At 41.4% G+C, this 21,318-nt stretch overlaps 1 protein-coding gene across 2 annotated transcripts; it reads right to left on the bottom strand.

Annotated features, from left to right (window-relative positions):
• Positions 1 to 242: 242 nt before the first annotated feature.
• actr2b (actin related protein 2b) lies at positions 243 to 16,810 on the bottom strand. 2 transcript variants are annotated; one of them, XM_083988415.1, is made up of 10 exons: positions 16,692 to 16,810; positions 13,320 to 13,430; positions 12,762 to 12,776; positions 11,231 to 11,446; positions 10,532 to 10,604; positions 8,306 to 8,442; positions 7,693 to 7,842; positions 5,894 to 6,039; positions 4,645 to 4,777; positions 243 to 1,811 (listed from the first exon to the last, which is right to left on the bottom strand). In XM_083988415.1, exons 1-10 carry the CDS (start codon positions 16,737 to 16,739, stop codon positions 1,641 to 1,643), a joined length of 1,200 nt encoding a protein of 399 aa, XP_083844541.1. In that variant the 5' UTR covers positions 16,740 to 16,810; the 3' UTR covers positions 243 to 1,640. The 2 variants fall into 2 exon arrangements, with proteins under 2 accessions (XP_083844541.1, XP_083844542.1); XM_083988416.1 differs by lacking the exon at positions 12,762 to 12,776.
• Positions 16,811 to 21,318: the final 4,508 nt, after the last annotated feature.

Raw genomic sequence — 21,318 nt, 5'->3', positions numbered from 1 at the left:
ACAAAAAACAGTGACAAAAAGAAAAAGACATTAAAACATGAGAGATCCAGTTAACATTAACTGCACTTGGCACTGGATAGACGTTCATGGAAAGAGGAAAAAAAAAAATACACATTTATCATACTCAAAATAGAAGTGCCTCCAGTAATCATCAATTCGACTGTTGGGAGAGAACGACTGGAGAACTTAAATATGATCTCAACAGCATTTCAACTTCAGAAAACAAAAAAAAAAAATTAACATTTTGTTCTTCTTTTTCTTCTTCGTTTTTTTTTTTAATATCAAGTTTCTCGGTGCTCAGATTCAAATCGATCTCATCATCAGCCTGCGACTGCCTCCCTTGCTTCGGGGGCGGAGCTGAAGGAACGCGACAGGTGAGGTACTGCAGCGTTGGTTGCACTCGATTGTCGCTACAACTGCTCACACCCACTCGTTCAGCTTCACATTTTCCGCCACCAAAAAGAAAGGGAGGCAGCGGCGCGGCGGGCTGATGAGGAACAAATAGTAACGCTCCACCCACGTCCCATCATCATCATCATCTCACCACCCACAAACCCCAAAGTACCGTCACACAACCGATGTCAAGCTCAGGGGCCTCTACTTTGCGTATTTGTCCCTTTTGTAAATCAACCATCAATTCTTCATAAAAACATGGAGGAAACTTCTGTTACCACAATACACTCCATTTACAATGGTAGTAGTGCACAGCAACAAAAGAAAAAAGTCAATGGAAAAAAAAAAGAAAGTCTGATTTAAAGATATGAGCTCATACATCCAACAAAAAAGGAAAAAAGCAAAAAAAAAAGAAAAAGAAAAGAGAAAAGAAGTAGTCCCTCTCCCAGAAAAGAAAAGTCATGATATCATTTATAAAAACCGACATAAAACTGTGATCAGTTCTCGCTCACCTGGAACAGATGCTGAAAGCGGCCCGTGGCTGTTTGTGGTGGACCCTGATTGTGATATTACAGACGCTTATGAGTTGCTTAGAAACTTTGCATCGATTAATCCCCTCCGGACGTTTTAATCAAAGGGAGGAAACTAAACTTTCTGAGACGCTCGCCTCGCTGCACTGGCTGCTGGCTTCTACCTGCCAAATGTAATTCACATCAAACTCATTTCCCACTCACGGTTTTAACCTCCTCCACCAGCTTTTGGAGTTTGTTTTTTGTTTTTTTGAGTTTTTTTTTTTCCTTCTTTTAAAAATCAGGCTTCAAAATTCACCAGCCGGGGCGACGTTAACCCTTCTAGTCCTACTTTTAAAGTACAAGGAGGAGGAGTTTCAGTGGAAATCTGGGGGGCTTGCGAGGAAAAGTGTGAACCAATCCCAAACCAGGAGAGAAGAAGAGGCAAAGAGGAGAGAGAAGAAGGAGGAAGAGGAAGAGGAGGAGGAGGTGATGGCTCGATTCCCTCTGATGTTTGAGGAGAATCAGGAGCCGGAGGAAGAGGAGGAGGAGGAGGAGGAGGAGGAGGAGGAGGAGGAGAAGAGGGATAAATAGTTATATACTCTGCGATGGGGGGGCGAGGGGGGGGAAGTGTGTGCATGTCGTGTGTATATATGTGTGTGTGTGTGTGTGTGTGTGTATTTATTTTTTTTGTTTGTTTTTGTAACGTGTGTATGCGTGGTCTGTCCGTACAGTGCTTTATCTGACGGTGACTCCGAGTTTTTCCAGCACGCGGACTCCCTTCTCCTGGTACTCCTCCCGGGTCAGCCAGAAGTTGTCCTTGTCCTTCATGATGTCGGCCAGCACGGCTCCGCCCAGGAACACCATGTGCTTTCGCCTGGGAGGATCCTCGATCCGGATCTTAAATTTCTACAAGACAAGGGGACAAAGGGACGTACAGTGTGAGGAGAGACCCTGCGCAACAAAGAAAAGACCTGTGACTCAGGCGGCGTTCACGCTGCTGCCTCAAAGTGCCCCATTGTTTTGTTTCTCTGCACTCGGATGCGATACTGATCTTAATGTTTTTCTAGTCAGTGTGAGGGTTTTTTTCTTTTTTTGTTTCCCCAGTTTCAGTTTGGACTACATTTAAGTTTGCATGCATGATCGTTCAAGTTGTATATTAAAATAAAACATTTGTAATTGCTGCCGCGGCGAAGAACAACTGGAGAACAACTGGAGAAGAACTGCTCGGAGCCTCGGGCAGCGTCAGCAACACGAAACAGTAAAAGAAAAACAGCCACATCTGAAATACGTGTCTACTGTTTAGAGACTCTCTCTCTGTGAGGACATTAGTCGCACATGTAGCACTCAGGACGAGCAGCATGAGCAACGCTACCGGTTGTATTGATAACCCTAATTGTTGGAAAACAGCCATAATATGGTCACCTGATCTTATCCAATATTAAAAGGGATACCTCGTTCAAAATCAATAATTCACCAATTTTCTACTCACCGTCATGCCAAGGAAGGGTTTGGAGAATTTTAGGAGTTATCAAAACGCTTTTGGAGTTGCAGGGGGGGGTCCGGCTGGCAACGGATTTTCATATAATGGCGGCGGATAGAGTTCACTTTTGAATCGTCCAAAACACACACACTGTTTTTTAGCCTTGTTGTAGCAGTAGCTCCCAGTGGCTGCACGAGATTTGCTGCGAGATGTTCTTCCGTGTTTACATCATAGGTCCAATGGTTTACAACGACGAACGAACATCTCGCAGCCACTGGGAGCTTGGTCAGTACGGACGAGCAGTATGGTGGTATTTGGATGTTTCATAGTGTGTGTTTTGGACGATTCAAAAGTGAACTCTATCCGCCGCCATTATATGAAAATCCGTTGCCAGTCGGACCCCCCCTCGAACTCCAAAGGCGTTTTGATAACTCTTAAAGTTCTCCAAACCCTTCCTTGGCATGACGGTGAGTAGAAAATTGGTGAATTATCAACTTTGGGTGAAGTATCCATTTAAGAAACAATATTCAGTCTCATTGGAGCTGAACCACTGAGAGAAGATGTTGTATGAAGACATGACTCAACATGAGCGCTGCACCATCCTGAACCACTACATGATTTTAAGGTGTGAAACCAAGACAACAACCTCAAACAGCAGTGACTTCACTATGTGCAACACCTGTGATTGTACAGTCGTCTCATCCATTGTTGTAAAAATGTTGATTAGTGCAAAGAAAACCGAGGCCAACGTGGCGCCTCCTCGACCTCTGTGGTCACACACGTGCTCCCAGGTTTTATAATGGAAAAACTCTCAAAAATCAACACTCAGACCTCGGCCCCTGCAACATAATCCACTTCTCCGCGGTGTCTTGAAGCCTCCAGTGCGTCCAAACGCTCATATTTTCACCAAATAGGGCGAAAGACGCAAGGCTTGTTTGTTGCTCACGTGGCGCGCTGTCCAAACATAGGTGCAGCAGCAGCAGCGGCAACAAACAAACAGCTGAAAAAAGGCGCAGGGGCCGGGCTGCGGATCCAAGGTGGAGTCATTGAGCCGCACTGAGAGGGGGAAAAGGACGGAGCGGAGACGAGCAGATGCAAACAGCAGCAAGTGGAATGTGCTGCAGGAATTTACTGAATGGATGTTTGGATGCTTCTCCTCCCCAACATGTTTGAATCCAGTGTAATCAACATGGAGCGAAGCTGACCACAGCCCCGGCTCTATATGAAAAGACTAAACAACCGAGCAGGGGGGTTTTAGTATTTAAGTATAAATATGACCTTGGGCTCTCCGGGAGAAGACACATGTGCCGTTACAGACTGTGCACATTTCATTAGAAGCAACAGAGATATGTGAAAAACACTCGCTCGCCATTAGAGAATGAGATAAACAATTTGAGCAGAGCGAGTCTGGCTGCAGTTGTGGGCAGAGAAGTAAAGCACATAATGACTTGCTATTAAACTTATGAGTCATCTGTGGACCTTTGTTTATAGAGTAGGTCTGTGTCTTTGGGACACGGACACGGAAATGTAACGTAGTGATATTTTCCCCCAAAACAAATATTTATCATTGGGAAGTGAACCCTACATGTGTTGTGATTAGCGTTGGTGAGCTCTGATTAAGCTAAATGAGCGTCCACTGGCCGCTGGCACCACCTGGTGGTCGTTCACGTCCACTGCACCGAACAAACAGAGACGTCGATGTTCATAAAAAAACTTGTTTCCTAAACCTTGCAAATGTATTCAAATAGTAGCAGCGCGGATAAAAAGCGATTCATTTATTCTGCTGTGAATTGAAGCGTGTGGGACTTCCTCATTTGGACAGAGGAAACACTGTCAGGTGTCAGTCACAGTTTACTCTCTAAAAAACCGACTTAAATATGTTCACTGCGGTCGTTTTCACCTTTCTGGTGCTTTACTGCTCCCTCACATGTGGGAAACTCCGCCCAGGCTTAGTCAAACAAACCCCCAGAATCAGCTGGAAATATTAATTCACACCAACTGAGGGGGAGACTTCAGCTCATCTCAGTGCTTTTTTTTTTTTTTTTTTTAAAGACATCAGCATTTGTTGCAGGAAACTTGACACTAACCAACTTCTAAATTTGGGCTAAAATTAATTTTATGCGACCTGTTTTCATAGTCGCAGTCAATCTGCAAACCACATGCGAGTGGTTTTAGCTCAGAGAAGTTCCGTATCGATCACGTATTCTCAACAGTGCGACTGCAACAAGTGAAGCCGAGGCGATCAGAACAGTTTCTCACCGAAAGCTTGTCCACGTCTCCCTTGAGCACACGCTCCAGGTAGAGCTGCTTGAGCTCCCTCTCCAGCCGAGAGGGCAGCCCCGGGTACATGGTGGAGCCGCCCGACAGCACGATGTGTTTGTAGAACTCAGGCCTGATGACGGGAAGAGAGAGAGAGAGAGGGTGAGAAAGAGCAGGAAGAGAAATCAGCATCTCAAAAATCATACAAGTAGTTTTGCTGATTTCCCTCCCGATGAATATATCATGAAATTCATAGTCCACATTGTTGAACATGAACTTTCTGGTCAGATTTGAGTCCCTCTGTGACGTGACGTTAATCACTCAACAAAACTTATTTAAAAACAAAATTATTGATAAATATAAAACTGAATTATGAACACCAGTGTGCTCATGAACTGCCTACTGTTTGTAGAATATATACACACGGAAAGTGTTAATTTAAGAAGGGGAGGCAAAATAAGCTGAAGCTTCTGCCTACACCTTTTAGGTCAAGGTACATTTGTTTTGTTTTGTATTTATACTTTAAGGTAAAATAAGAAATTAATTATTGCTTCTTGTTTATTTACATTTAAAACATATGTGTATATAATGTATATTGATTCTCCGAGACCAAAATAAACTCTTGTAACTAAACTAAACTTAACAACATCAAGGAATAAATAATAATTGAATAGGCTTCAAAGCATACTCTTTTTTATTTTTACAATTAGTGACTTGTAAATGTGTGTGTGTGTCAGTATTGGGCACGTTATTTAAAAAAAGTAATTAGTTATAGTTAACTAGTTACTTTCCCCAAAAAGTAACTAAGTTAGTAACTGAATTACTACATTATAAAAGTAAGTGATTACCAGGAAAAGAGTCAAATTACTTGGACTCGACCTCCTTTAATCTCCCATTTAACTGGAACTAACCAACTCACTCACTCAGAATCCCTCCACGCAGTTGGTTAGTTCCAGATAAACAGCGTTTTTCTGACTAGTTGATGGACAAAAAAAAAAAGTGTAAATAATGTCCTACACTTTAACGGGTGTATTACTTTGAGACAGGACTTCTTGGGTCAAGTAACGGCGCATTTTATTGTCCGTAACGGTAACAGCGTTATAACGGGGGAAACAGTAACTTTTTTGATTATTGTTACTGGAAAAAAAGAAGCGGCGTTAGTAATGCTGTTTATTTTATAACGCCGTTATTCCCGTCACTGGTGCGTCAGTGGAAACACGGTGTATCCGTGCCTCGTCACCGGCCTCACCTGGTGTCTATATCGGCCGCCTGGATGGTGTTGAAGAGGAGCTCGGCCACTCCGACACCCTCCACGTTGATGAGGTGGGGCTGGAACAGAGCCTCCGGGGCCTCAAACCGCTCTCCTCCCACCTTGATCACACGACCATCTGGCAGCTGGAGATGTGTGGGAGGGGATGAGATGAAAAGAGAAGGAAAAAAAAAGAAAAAGAAGGAAAGAAAGAAGCATGACACCAGTGAAGAGGTAGGATGTAATGTATGACTCAACAGAGTGTGCTAAAGGATGTAAATCTCGTCTGCAAGAATCAAGGCTACTCTCCGTTTGAGATGTGTGAAAGGAAGTCCTGACTTCTCTATATCTCTCTGTTTTCTTTTTTTTTTTTTAAGAGATTTAATGTGTTTAATCCAGATTGAAAACACCCCCCCGCGCCAGAGCAGCAGGTAAAAAGGCACAGTGAGTGTCGGCTCCAAAACGAGTAGACTGGATGTGTATGACTATAAAAAGGCTTCATTCAGCTGAGGGCAGTGGGAGGAAGCGGAGCCCAGCCTCAGCCGCAATGTGGCTGCACAGGAAATGATGTAACGTGCAGTTCAGGGCCCTTCGGCCACAGTTACATTGCCCTCCTTGTTTCAGCAACACTCGCGCACACAGAACGATACTTACACATACATGTTCACACGCCTACACGCGCACACACTCGCCTACACTAACCCAAACACACATGGTCACAGTGAGCCCTGAGACACAACATGTGCTCGGTAAGGCGTGCAGTTAACACAGACTTCAGGTCCTGCGTTTAGATTCTGTGGTTCCCTCTGCAGGGAAAAGGCCTTGGAAAGAAAAGCAAGTCTGCACCCCCATATGTTTGAGTCCCAGAGAAAACAGTTAGTCAGCAGCACTGCCCTGTCTCACAGCGCCAACAATGGGCATGTGGTAGTCTACTTAGCTCGGTGCAGAAACAGATTTAGTTACCCCATTAGTTTTGATTCCTTCAAAAAATACTGCCACTTGTGAATAACAAACCCTTTGGGAGGGATTCTTTATACGATGATGCTATTTTAAGCAGAAACGTGAAACTTGTGTGCATGTGGCGTGCACAAAAAGAGCTAATTTTACTTTCTTTTTTTTTAAATAAACAAAACAAAAACGAGAATCGCAGAGGGCTGGAAGTGTGTTGTTTGCCTAAGTAAAACGACGTCCAACCTGAAAAACAGCTGCTTAACGCATTTCACAAAATATTCATGTCCCCATTTCTTGAGCAAACTCAGCGTTTTCTCAGAAGTTATCTTTGTCCTCTTTGTTCAGTCTCATCGTGTCCTGACTGGTTTTTGTTGATCGCATGTCTCTGATTTTAAGTATTCTTATTTTATAATATAACTATTAGACAGGGGGAACAGCAGGAAACACGGCGACACCAATGTTTTCCTCCGTATATAAGACCCACTGAGGGAACAGAGTCCTAGTTGTGAGGGTGGCAACTACAGTAGCTCATAGATCTGGTTTCACACGGGCTATTGTGTCTGCACAGTGCACACCTGATGAAATAACAACCACAAACACCATTTTACATGATAAGCTGAGCTGCAGTTAAACAGAGTTGTGAAATGACTCACAAACCTGTACAAAAAAACACCACAAAAAACCACAACCCACGCTTCCACTGTTAATGCTTATGGAGTGGAGTGAACGCACGAACAACCTGTGCAACGATGCCATAAGTGTGCCTGTCGTTTAAAAAAAAAAAAAAATCAAAATTAAAGTTATATGACATTGAAATCTTATTAAGGTAAATTAAAGCGTGTATCTACCGTGTATGACTCCACCAGCACGGTGGTTTCCAGAGCCAACTTCTGCTCCTGCTCGATGTTGTAGCCCACGTAGCACAACTTCTCCTTCATCATGCGCACCGTCTCGAAGTCTGCAGAGTGGTTGAAGGCATAACCCCTCAACAACAACAACTACGGGACGGGAGACAACAGACAGACAGACAGAAGGTGAGACAGGTTCTGGGTGATTTATTGTATTTTTTTTGTGAGTTATTCATAATAATCATCTTTTAAATACTGTAATGCATATGCAACATCATGTTTGGCCAACTAACAAATGGTCTTGAGGACATAATCACATTAATATTCATTCTTTTAAATTCCAAATCTTTCACAACTGACAAAAAAACACATCAAATTGGTAGAAAATTGTTTGATTTGTCTTCTTTTTTTTCTTTGAGGGGATCATTGGAAACTCTAAACTTGTTTTTAATTAGTAGCAACATTCACAGTGATGATCTGTGGTTGTCTTCTGAGTAGTTAATTGATATATCTATTTATTTATTACAACAAGAAGAAAGAAGTTGGTTGCAAGTTTTTTTGTTTTTCGTGTGTCCTTTGTTTCCCTGAGTCACAGAGACAAAACAGTGGATACCTTGATGAGGTAGCGGGTGATGTCCCTGCCTGCTATGTCCAGGCGTCTCGTCAGGTGGGGCAGGCTGAAGCCCTCGTACACTGGACAGATGTGTGTCACACCGTCCCCGGAGTCCACCACCACACCGGTCAGGAGGCCTAAAGCACAAACACACGCACACACACACGCACACACAGTTAAAGCAGAAGTAAGTGATATATTTGTGTTAATATAAGTCTTAAATAGTTATATCTTCCGACAGCAATCACTTACATAGAGTGTTTGGACCGAAACACGGGTCTGTCAGTCACTCTGCTCTGCTCTGAGCCGAGGAGAAAACATTTCTCGTATCCTACAGTTTTTATCCAATGAGGAGAGAGAACGGCATGCAGGGCTGTGTGTGCAGCCAAGGAACGCCGTGAATGTGGTGACGTAGGGACGAGGACCAATAGATCCATGACGAGGGCGGGGGCTGCTAACTCCATCGGCTGACAAGACGTTATGCTGCGTTCAAGGCAGCCCGTAACTCGTGTTTTTCCGACCTGTGAAGTTGTACCAGTTCGATCTGGTACGAGTTCACGGGTCAGAAGTTACGAGTGGCCGTTATAGTGACTTTCACAGGTAAAACAGGTCGGAAAAACACGAGTGGGTTGCCTGGAACGCTACAAAGTCGTAAGTTGTGACTTGAAGCTGTAATTTACGATTTCAAAAGCCTGCCTGGAACGCAGCATTAGCCAAAACGACCGGATCGCTTACTTCTGCTTCAAGTTAATCTGTGTTTGTATTTAAGGTTTATCCAGTGTGAGTTTTGGGCTACTCATTGTTGGTATTGTCACACGGGTAAACACAAAAGAACTGTGAGTGATAACATTAATCTAACGTTGGCAATAACACTGGCGTCTAATTGTATTTACAAATAGTTTCGTCTGATCCCGCTTCAGGCGCAGGTGTAGTTTCACACATCAGGACACTTCAGGTGACGTTAGGATATCGTGTCTGTGTGTGACTATGGGATGTCCCAGAGCGAGTGTTAATAATGTGACCGTCTAGACTTTCTGGCACATTGAATTATCAGATCTGGTATCGAAGTAGATCCCTAAAACAAATCTTTTAACAAAACTATTTAACAAAGGTGTGGTGGTTAAATACCGCCACACACGAATGTTTACACAATCTAAACGAAAAAGCCGTCTGTTTGGTGGTGTTGGGCGACAACTGGAAAACAATAGAAACCTGTTCTAACTCCCAGACGTCGTCGGGGTGAATCTAGTTTGTTGCTAGAGAGGTTTTGGTCAAACAAAAAAACACCTGTTAAGTTTTTATGATGAGGAAACTGTAGTCAACAAAAAATATTGTGTATATGTGACCCGATTCATCAAAATGAGTCACAGTGACCCAAATTTCAAAGTTGAGATTTTGGTATCAATGGAAAGATTAGAAAATAAGCTTTAAAATGATACCCTAGTCAAAGTCATACATTTGATGGTTTTCGAGATGTGGCCATTTGAATTACGATCTCCTACTCTCTCATTCCGTTCTAAAACCTGAGAAAATAGCAGTTAAAGTTTTTGCCAGGGACTCTGGCATCTGTTCCTGTACCACGTGATTACACGCACCCTATACGGTCCCTTGTTGTCATAGATGCACCATTCAATGACCCTCGGAAAGCAGGGAATCTCACAATTCAGATGCTTTTTACAGCTCGTTTCTATCATAAACGGTTCAGAAGTTGTCATGTTTTGTTGACATTTTGTAAAACATGTGCAAGCGTGTACGTTCGGGTTAGCATCAATGCTACGCTCTGTTAGCGTCGATGCTACTCGGTTTAGCATCTGTTTCTGTACCCGTCCCTGCTCGTCATAGATGCAACATTCAATGACCGTCGGAAAGCGGAGAATCCCGCGATTCAGATGCAGTTTACAGCTCGTCTCTATCATGAACGGTTCAGAAGATATTTCATGTTTTGCACCGAAGCAGCGCTCATTTTCAGAGGGTTTAAGTTGCAGGTCAACTTTAATCATCATTTACGTGCCTTTTCTCAATTATCTGGACTGTGAAACTTTGGGAGATTGTTTTTGAATGTCATTGCTTTGAAATTAGGGTAAACATTTTTTTTTGATTTTCTATGGGTTTTCCATGTTATCAGCTGATTATCTAAAAATAGAACGTTGCGACTTCCGACTCATTTTGATGGAACGGGTCACATATGTGTTATTTTTATTCATTTGTGTGTGTGTCTATTCTTACCTTGGGCATACAGGGTCAGCACAGCTTGAATAGCAATGTAGACGCCTGCAAACTGGTAGGTCTCAAACATCACCTGCAGGAAGAGGTCGGTAAACGTCACACACACACACACACACACTCAGTTACTGTTTGCTGATGAAAACCAATACTTACAGTGTATCTGCAACAAAAGCTCATGCAAAGTTATCTCTGCAGCACAATGCAGAAGTAACACATAATGAAGTAATTTCACAGAAGATTAACCAAAGTGGCACTTCTGCAAAGTCTTAAAATATCACACACACACACACACACACACTAGCCAGCCGTTGCTCAAGAAGCAGCGTGAACCTGCAAGTTTTAAACACTGCAGATCTTTATGAGAATTTTACGGACATGAAGGAAAGACTGAAGGGTTTCAACCAAAGACTCTGAACGCTTTGTGTGAATGAGCCCAGTGCAACATGAAATCAGTTTTCAGAACCAATATATGGATCAGACTGTTATGTGGTATCTGTATTTTTTCTGTAATGACCCAGGTTTTGATTCTTTTTGTGTGTGTATGTTTGTTTTTTATTCATTCCCTGACGGTATCATGAGACAGAAAGCACTGGATTACTTTGGTTATTGTATATATCCTTCAATTAATTCATTTAACAATGTCAGGTGCTGTTTTTTCCCTATTTTTTCTTTAAATAAAATATGAAAGAAAAAACAAACCTCGATGATTTTCTCGCGGTTCTTGGTGGGGTTCATCGGGGGCTCGGTCAGAAGGATCTTGCAGTTGCGGGACTCGATGTTGAGCTTCTCCGGGCCAAAGGTGTAGTCCCACAGGTGCTTCATGTCGTCCCAGTTCCTGACGATGCCGTTCTCCATGGGGTAGTTGACCTCCAGCATGGAGCGCAGCTCGCTGGCCTCGTCCCCCACCATCAGATCCTGGAGGGAGAGGTCGAATGTCAACACAGATAAATATTCAAGAAGCCAGGCAGCAGAGCTCTTCCCATTTCTGAAGCCTCCTTCTTGGATCAGTCAGTCTCACTAACCACAGAGAGGAGCACCAGCCAAGTATTTGTTGGGTAATAAAATCAGCAAATCCAGCTTTCCCCTGAACCTGCTGGTCGACTAATATCAGAGAAACTCATTATCTATGTCACTTTTTCTGAAAGCAGGTTATCTGTCAGGTGCATTCATGTCGCACTTCAAGTTATAACTCAGTTACCCAGCATGCATAACAACAAGCCATTATTTTCCATGCATTTACACCTGGAAACACTTCCCTCTGGCTACAGTAAACCACTTGTTTTTTAGCACCATTCAACTTAGCTGCATGCAAGGCAGCCTGGCAATGTAAACAACCGCTGGGTTAGAGCTCAGTGTTAGCCACACAGTCAAGCATCTCACGTTCCACTTGGAGACATCAAAAGCCTACTGAAGGCAGCCATTTTATGGGTTCATCCTGTGTGCTTTGGCATTAACAAAGTACCAGTCACAGGCATCGCCTCCATGTGGTCTCAATGAAAATAAGAAAAAAAAGTAAAAAAGAAAAACAGATGTGCTTCTGTCTCTGGATTTCAGCTGCCTGCCATGCATCCTCCAGTGTGAACACTTCCTCTGCAGTTGTCAAAGGGTGAAACACTTGCACCAGAGAAGCAACTTAATCTTAACCGGTCATCACTTTGATAAGAAATGCACAATGTTTTTAAAATAGATCCACGACACAATACAGAAAGAAACGGGACATTTAATATTTGTTTTCTAACTGTGGCTCAAAGTTAAAAGTTCTTTTTAGCTGAAAACTGTTGTAATTATTTCAGTTCTTCAACAACAGCAGGGTAAAGTGGGGGTTGGCGGTCGGGATTCACCAGCAGATCAGAGACTTTAAAGATGGAACTGGTCCAAAATCTCTTTTAGTGCTCCATTGATAACAGCTGGCCTATGATTCATCACAGCCATTTCTGCAACACTTTTAGCCCGGGGAAAGGAGTGCATTAACGAAAAGGTGATGTACATCTATCTGACTCTGTGCCGCTCGTTTGGCCAACACCGCCCGGCACTGGTTGGGATGTTGAAGAATGAAGAGTTGTTGTGTGAGTAGAATAAACAACCAACCAAAGAAAACAAAACAAACAGGACAAAAGAAATGAAGAAAAACTAAAAGAAAGAGAGCTTCGTTTTCGGTTGAGTTCAAAACATGACACAACTCTCCGGGAGCAGGCAAGAACAGGAGGCACACACACCAACCCGAACTTACCATCTTCTGGGAATTCTACTTCATCGTAGGGGAACAAAACATGGAGGAAGAGGAAGGTACATATATGAAAATAAAGATAAATAAACAAAAGAATTGGAGAGAACAGGACAGAGGTAGAAAGATTCATGCTAAAATAATGGAAAAACTGACAGATGTTTCTCTCAACTCACCTTCAGACAAATTAAAAAGGATCGATTAAAGATTTCACATGTGCAGCAATGCATTTGAAATGTGGTTTACACTTAGATGACATCTAAACCAAGCTGTTTATAGGACCGACTTTGTTGTCTAACAGATTTCAGAGCTGATTAGTAACTCTTATTGAAGCTTTCTATAACATAATCTTTTCTACAGTCAAATGAAGTCAGCCTGTACCGGTGACTTTGTGCTTATATCAGAAACTGAATCTGTAATGTGTGATTTCATACATTTGCTTTGGAGGTTATACATTTGTGTTGTCACTTGTTTCCTAACCACGTTCACCCTTGAAATCAAGATTTAAAAGGTTAAATAAACAATCAATTCCAGGGGACATCGCTCAGGTGGACCAGCTTGTACCTTGATCTCAATGTTTCCCACTTTGGCCGTCGAGCGAATGATGGGTCTCCCAACAAGCGCAGGGAAGATGTGCTCGGGGAAGTTGGAGCCTGCGTAGCCGCACTTAACAAACTGAAAGAAAAAGGAAGAGGAAAAAAGCACAGAGTAAGTGACAAGAAAACACATTTTAAATGCCGATGCTGTGTAATAATACAGCGAGACACCGTGACTGTCACCCTGCTGATAACACTGGACAGAACTGACATTTACACTGAGATTATAAATAAATAAATAAATAAATAAATAAATAAAAAAGGGACCACTGATGCCTCAATGCCACAACCTTTATGTTCGTACGACGTGTGAATATGTATGAACATCTGCTTCGGCCTCCAGCACAATGGTAGAGAAATGTAAATATCTTTAAAACATGTTTGGCATTTCGGCCTTTAATCTCTTTTTGACACTAACAGGTAAGGTTGAGGAGGGTGTGCGAGACATGCAACAGAGGGTCTGTGCTGGATTCAAACTGTGTGAAAGCCTCAGTCTCGATAGAGCACATCAGAAAATGATGATACTAACATATTACATATATACGTATAACATTTGGACAGTTTCTTAACCATAGTATCAAGTCATAATTGTTAAAACTGTGTGGACCAAGCAGATCAAAGAGTTGAAGACCAGGAATAGACAGCATTGCATTACAAGCTGCACTGCAACTCTGGGTGGTTTAAGGCTCAGAGTTGCAGCAAGACAGTTTCTGCATTTTGTGCTATTTGTATCATGACCTCAAACAGCTTCGTGTAAAAGCGAAAGACCATGAGGTGACAATTTTTTTTTAATCGAAACCAGCTAGTGTAAATCAAGTAATTTAAAAAATAAAAAATAAATAGATCCACCAAGCAGTGCTTCACTACTTATGGAAAAAGCCCTGCCCCCGCAAAGGAATCTGGGTAAAGATTTTACCAGACAAACCACAGGAATCAGCTGCTGTGTGAGTGTGTGTTACAAAACTAGTTCACCTCTATTAGCGCATTTCTGACTGATCCACCAAACCAAACATTTACTTTTGACCTGTTTGCAGCTGCACTGTACTAATGCTGGGCAAGATCATATTTTCTTTCTTTTTTTGTTGCTTTATCTCTATTTTTTCCTTTTTTTTTTTTTTTTTTTTTTTACATTTTCTTATTTTCTTCCTTCTTTTATTGTGAAGCACTTTCAGCTACAATAATTGTATGAAATGTGCTATATAAATAAAAATAATAATAAACTTTATGTTCTTCTTGCAGATGTTCAAGACAAAGCTAAACCGTAAGAATTTTACAGTAGTCGATGATGTGAAACGGCACACACGCTGGCGATCTGTAAATGTGCTGGTGACAAATGTCGCCGCTGTTCAGACTCTCTCACTTCCTCTTGTCTTCTCAATTCAACTCTGACAGAGGTTCAGCTTTTTTTTTCTCCCTCTCTCTCTCTCCCGGCTGCGCACAATGCGCTTGAAAAAGTCACATCTAAAAAAAAAAGCCTTATTAGTCAGTGACATGCTGAGCCAACATCCTCTTTAACTGCTGACAAGGTTTAGACAGGAAGTCCCTATGCTCAGAGGCACTACTACCTGTGTGCAATGAATAATTTGTAAACATAAACCCACATCTGCAAAATGTGCAGAATTTTACTGTATATGCTAGATGGAGTAAAAGATGCTTATTTCGTCTACAAACCACAGGTGCTTGGAAATTCCCCTAAATTTAACAGTTTAGTGGACTATTAAACCAGGTGTGACAAAAAGACCACCGGGCCAGGATGGTTCCCTAAATGTACATATACATCAACTTTGAGCTGGTGGTCATTTCCCAGTTTGCTGTGAACTCTTTTGCAGCGTTTCTCACGACACACCTACAACTTTCAAAGGTGTTTGAGAACCTGTCAAAAGTCCTGATTTAATAAATAAATCAAGCAGATTACAAGGGCAGACGCACTGCAAGTGTAAAACACATGCAATGCCATCCAGTGGTGGAAGATTGCAAAAATAACAAATTGGAAAAAATATGCGATTAGATGTAGAAATCTATTCAAAATCCCTACTTCCATAAAAAGCACAAAGACATCACCAGTCAAATGTACATGAAGTGTACTCATTTTACAGGATGACTAATATTTGACCTTAGTAGCCCACTTACTGCTGATGCATCAGTGTGTGTAAGCAAAATATTTGTGGTGTAGCTGAACAAGGGGCAGCTAGTTTTAACTGTTTCCTGCACTGGTCACCGGTTTAGTCTAGTGGTTACTTTTCTATATTTAGCCTATAACTATTGTGTGAGAAACAATTGTTAGTATCCCTCTTTCAGTCTCACATTGTAGCTTATTAAATGAAATCACGGTGGAGCTGCCAACAACTCATGGACAAAGTTGCATCTTTTGCAAGATCCAAAAGCCAAACAGGTTGGCAACTACTAATTTGATCTTGTAATAATTAATTTTATATGTTTATTGTATGCCTTTTGGGACAAATTAGTAATATACGACACTGGGCTATACATCTACAAAACTTGACTTGCCTGTATCACCTAGAGAGTAACTATAGAGATAAATGTAGTGGGGAAAAATCAATAGCATTTCCCTCCCACCTTGAGATGTCATGAAATAGGAATCAGGAAGTAGACATCAAGAAGCTTGTGTTTCAGTACAGAACTGGAGTAAATGCAGTTCGTTTTCTTTTTCTGAAGTTTACATTTTGCTAAAAAAAACTGAGTTATTTGACATTTCTCTCTACGAAGCTGCAGCTATTCAGGATAACACCGTTTTTAAAAGGTGGTTCCTCTATTATTCACCTGGCACGGCCTAACCTAACCTACCGTTAACACCCACCTGACGTGGAGTATAAAGACAAATATCTACCTTTTTGTGCTTAACGCAATACGGAAACGAAATACAGAAATTCGTAAATCTGCAAGGTCTGCGTCGTGTTTTTTAAGTAAATCACGGAAATGGGTGGCAGAGCAAACCAGACAGTCAGCTGTTAAATGCTAGCAGGCTAGGCTAGGCTAGGCTAGTTAGCTGCCGTAGCTTCACAGCCGTTGGGTGACAGATGAGCCGTTACTTCATTTTTTTACGGGTGTGTAATGCAGCTGTGAGAGACTCGACACTCGGGGCTGTGTATTCAGCTCTCGTTTCCGACAATAACACCCAGTCTTCGTGCTATTTCCGCGAAGAGTCTGGATGAATGAAAATTAGCTAGCTACCCACCCAGCTAACTAGCCTCGAAGCTGACACCCCCACTTCCGGTTTCAGCAAAATCATTCGACACAAACCAAACGGCCGCCGGTTAAAAAAAACGAAATGCACTCTGTTGTGTTGACGCATCAAACCAAAGCGATGGACTTGACTTACCCCGGTCCCATTGTCGCAGACCACCACTTTCCTTCCCTGGCTGTCCATTATGTAAAAAAAAAAGCCCAGTAGCCGCGGCGCTGAACCTCCCTCAACTTTCTTTCGGCGAGCCGGAAGGAAGACACACCGACCGACCAGAGAGCAGGAAGGGAAGGGTGCTCATCCGGTGGCGTCACGGTAGTCAAATAATAAAAAAAATGACAGGCACTGTTTGCATTTAATTTAAGATTATTCATAAATGTTATCCATCCAATGACCACATTGTAAAAAGATTTAAAAAAGACATTGATGTGAATTGTACTTTCTGTTCTGTACATGCTGAAACTGTAACCCATTTGTTTTGGCTCTGCCCTATTGTGCAAAAACTATGGAGTGATATTTGTAATTTTGTTGCTATCAATGTTGATGGTGATTTTATTTTGTTTTGGAGGAATGTGCTGTTTGGGCTCCCTGACCTGAAAAAAAACAAGGACAAAGCTAACATAACTTTTATTATCAACCTTATTATTTTAATGGCAAAATTTCATATTCACAAATGTAAGTTCATTAAAAAAAAACCTTCCTTTACTGCTTTTAACAGTGAGCTCAAGCAATACATAACCTCCATCAAATTTTCAAACAACCAGAAAGCGATTAAGACTATCAATATATGTGAAAACTTGAAAATTTTGTTGTAAACTTATAAATTCCCCCTGGTGTATAATATAATTGTGCTTTATTAATTGCATTTCACCATGAAAATCTATTTTTGTAATGTGAAACAAAGTTTTGAATAATAAAAAAAAAAAAAAAAAAAAAAAAAAGAGAGGCACTGTTTGCCCCCAAAATGTTCTGTTTGGCTGCACTGAATTTCATAAGAAACTAAACTGCCTGTTTTATTTGATTCATTTTAATATCTACATACACAGACAAGACAACACACAGCCAAATTTTCTGGAACTGTCTGCGTAGCCTATGTTAAACAATATACAGTAGCCTATCTCCTCCATATGTGATTGTGAAAATAAAAATTGCTGCATGTTTGTGTATTAATGTTGTATACACTTATCTTTGTTTGTATTCATTCTGGTGTATACTCCTGTGTTGCTTTAAATAAAAAATAAAGACAGATCAGGCACTGTTGCCTACAATGTGCCATGTGAACAAATATACGTACTGATTTATTTTAAAATGCAAGAATTCAGTTTACACTTTAACTATATATTAAAGCAGAAGTAAGCAGAATGTTTATGTTAATATAAGTCTTAAATAGTTATATCTTCCGACAGCAAGCACTTATATAGAGTGTTTGGTCCGAAACACGGGTCTGTCAGTCGCTCTGCTCTGCTGTAAGCCGAGGAGAAAACTTTCCTTGTATCCTACAACCTTTATCCAATGAGGAGAGAGAACGGCATAAAGGGGCGGTCCTCTCTGTGTGTGCAGCCAAGGGATGCGCGTGAATGTGGTGACGTAGAGACGAGGACCAATAGATCCATGACGAGGGTGGGGACTGCTAACTCCATCGGCTGACTAGAAGTTAGCCAAAACGACCGGATCACTTACTTCTGCTTTAATGTTTTATACACTTATCTTTCTTTGTATTCATTCCGGTGTATACTCCTGTGCTACTGTCAATAAAAATAAAGACAGGCACTGTTGCCTGCTATGCTCACATCTTATATTTCACCGAACAAATATACGTACTGATTTATTTTAATGCAAGAATTCAGTTTACACTTACATATTAATAAGTATAACCCATTTAAAATGATGCAGTTTATCTGGTCATAACTTGTTTATAAATTGAGACTAGATGTCCAGAATGCCCCTACAATTTAAGGTATAGGCTTTATGCACAGCTCCACTACTTCCTGATCTTAAACAAGCTCCTTTATTTCCTGTCTTACATTACTGGACAAACTAATTAATGCAAGTGTGTGTCTGACCATTGTTGTGACTACTGAGGCCAGAGTCAGACACACCTGGATTAATCAGTTTGTCCAATAATGTAAAACAGGAAATAAAGGAGCTTGTTTAAATTCAGGAAGTAGTGGAGCTGTGCATGAAGCCTATTGCAAGTACATTTTTCATCTAGTTGTGTATGAGCAACCAGTAGATTTGCAGTTTTGTCGTTGTTGTTGTTGTTGTTTTAACACTGATGAAACGTGGAAGGGGCGACTCAAAATAATCTGGTATCTGTCATTACAGGTGACAGGCCAATGTGCATGAGGATCATAAATGAAAAGGAAATGTGAATGTTTGCCTTCATTGCAAGTCCATTTATGTTGTGCACCCCTACATTTTCTGCTTGCACTCCTAAAATGTTAAATTAGGGAGCCACTGGGATCATCTTGCAACCCACGATTCACACAGCAATCACTACCTACGTATATGACCACAGTTATGACAGACCTGTGAAACAATTATGGAAGATTTTCTGTTATTTTATTTTCCACTTTCCATGTTTATGGAATAATATTGATGCAAAAAAGAAAAAAGAAAGAAAGGAAAAGACTAGTTTGAAAAATAAATTTGAACCAAATACCCAGCTGCACAGGCAGATGGCCTATAACCATTAACAGACAGAGAAGAAAACTGAAAATAAAGAGGATAAATGCACACTTCATCTATCATTTCATCTTCTTGAAGGCCACTTCACTTTTTTCTACATCTCCCATAAGAATATTATGAATTTATCAAATCATTTTTCATCAAAAATAAGATGACACATAGAATAAATCAATATTAAATATAGAATGAACAATTTGAGTTCACAATTGCTGAAATAATCTCTGGAGTGAAGCCATGTGTGTGTTGACTCGAAGAAGAGTAAGTAATACTTGCTGTAAAATACCTGGAGACAATGAAATTAATGAATGAGACAATACTAGGAGGTTATTTTGCCTTTTTAACAGCTAATTAAATCTGAATGTATCCAGCAGGTGGCGCAGTTTGACCAAAGCAGTAACGTCAATCGCTACGTCAATGTGCAGAAAGGACATCACTCAAAAACTGAGTAGCTGCTGTCTTCAGGTATGAGGATGCTTGGGAACATGAGGACCTTGGCCTTCATGAAGGACAGGTCAGGAAGTCGAGCGATCACCCCGTCAGCCTCTGCACTCAGATCTTCATCCTGCTGGGGTTTCCTACTGGAAAACACACACACTTAACATGAGGATACTTGTCAATACTTTTATTTTGTTTCTTTATGTCTTAAATTGTGTAAATAAGGAAGTAAGAGCTGAGCTGAGCCGACCTGACGGATGTCCTGGTCCTCTCTGCTGCCGACATCAGCCGGTTCAAAGTGTCCTCTATGCAGCTGCTGTTGCTGCTGGTTTCCAGTTTGCTCATGGTCAACTCATACAGGTCACGGTCGACTCCTTCACATGCCAGTGTGTGTGTGTGTGTGTGTGTGTATGTGTGTGCGTGTGTGAAACAAACACACAACATAAAATGTGTTACCGAAGAGACAGAGCACCCACTGTCAGAGAGAGCGAGCGAGGACTCACACTTTCACACGAAGGCTAAATATAACCACAGTTTACTAACTTCCTTGACAGTTTTATCACCGTTTTTAATTATGAGGGACAGTTTATAAAATCTCAATGCTACAGTTTCACGATGTGCTGACCTGGTGGAGGACTGTTGCTGTTGCTACGGCTGCTGCTGCTGCTGCTGCTGCTTCTTCTACTGCTGCTGCTGGGTCTGCTCTCCTCCTCAGGACCAAAACAATCCAGGTTGAGAGCAGAGCAGCCTGTGCTGGCGAGCGAGGGGGAGACAGCGGGTGAGGAGGAACTGAACAGCAAGGAGCTTGATTTGTGTTTCATAAAAGGAGAATGAACAGTTTTTCTCCTTTTACTGGGGCAGAGAGAAGACTGAGAGACACAGCAAACACCCAACAAAGCAATGAATGCAAAGCTCATGTTATCCAGGCAGTGTCTGTTTTTATGGTCCCTCAACTACCATATATATCTAAAACCACCATTTAACAGGAAGTCACTTAAACAATATATTACTAACACGACAGGTGGCCGAAACAGGGAAGGGAAATCTGGACCAAACATGAAGCACAACAGAAGAGGAGTCTGATGCACGACTCTCTGCTTGGTTACATGGAAACACTGTATATTGGATAACGTTGAGGTTTAAAGGAAGTCGAGTCTGCACCTCTGACCGCACCCAGCATGACTGATGAGGGTGGCAGATGTGTACTCTGTTGCACCTGTAATGTAACCACACCTAGTAACAGTGAGGTGAGGTCATGGTGTATTAGCAGCACCCGCAGGGCACAACTATATCACTTTTTTTTTTATTATCAACCTTGTCTATCTTTATATGGCTTTTTTTCCCCACATAGGGAACATTGTGATCACATTTGCGGAAGTGTTTAGTTATCTAGAAGTTATCCGTCATGTCAAATGTTTGCTGTCCCACTTTTAAATGAGTGGGAAGGGCATTGGCAAGATGAGCAATTCAGAAATATCTGTATATTATAATATTGTTTTAAAAGCATGCATCAGAGTTGTTAATAAGTACATTTTGTATTCATGTTGGTTCTTCTCATTTGAAATGACATTTGAACATTTTTTTTAAAAATTAAAACAAAAGTAAGACTGACTACCCCTGAAAATGTCCAATGGTGTAACAA

This window comes from Trachurus trachurus (assembly GCF_905171665.1).
Source record: "Trachurus trachurus genome assembly, chromosome: 15".
NCBI lineage: Eukaryota > Metazoa > Chordata > Actinopteri > Carangiformes > Carangidae > Trachurus > Trachurus trachurus.
This window is presented reverse-complemented; position numbering and strand designations above follow the sequence as displayed.

Coding starts and splice junctions, on each gene's coding strand:
- actr2b (XM_083988415.1), bottom strand. CDS start 16,739: ATGGACAGCCAGGGAAGGAAAGTGGTGGTCTGCGACAATGGGACCGGG. Junction 8,443..10,531: donor GCTGACCCTGTATGCCCAAG/GTAAGAATAGAC, acceptor TTTGTGCTTTAG/GCCTCCTGACCGGTGTGGTG. Junction 6,040..7,692: donor TGCTGGTGGAGTCATACACG/GTAGATACACGC, acceptor ACACATCTCCAG/CTGCCAGATGGTCGTGTGAT.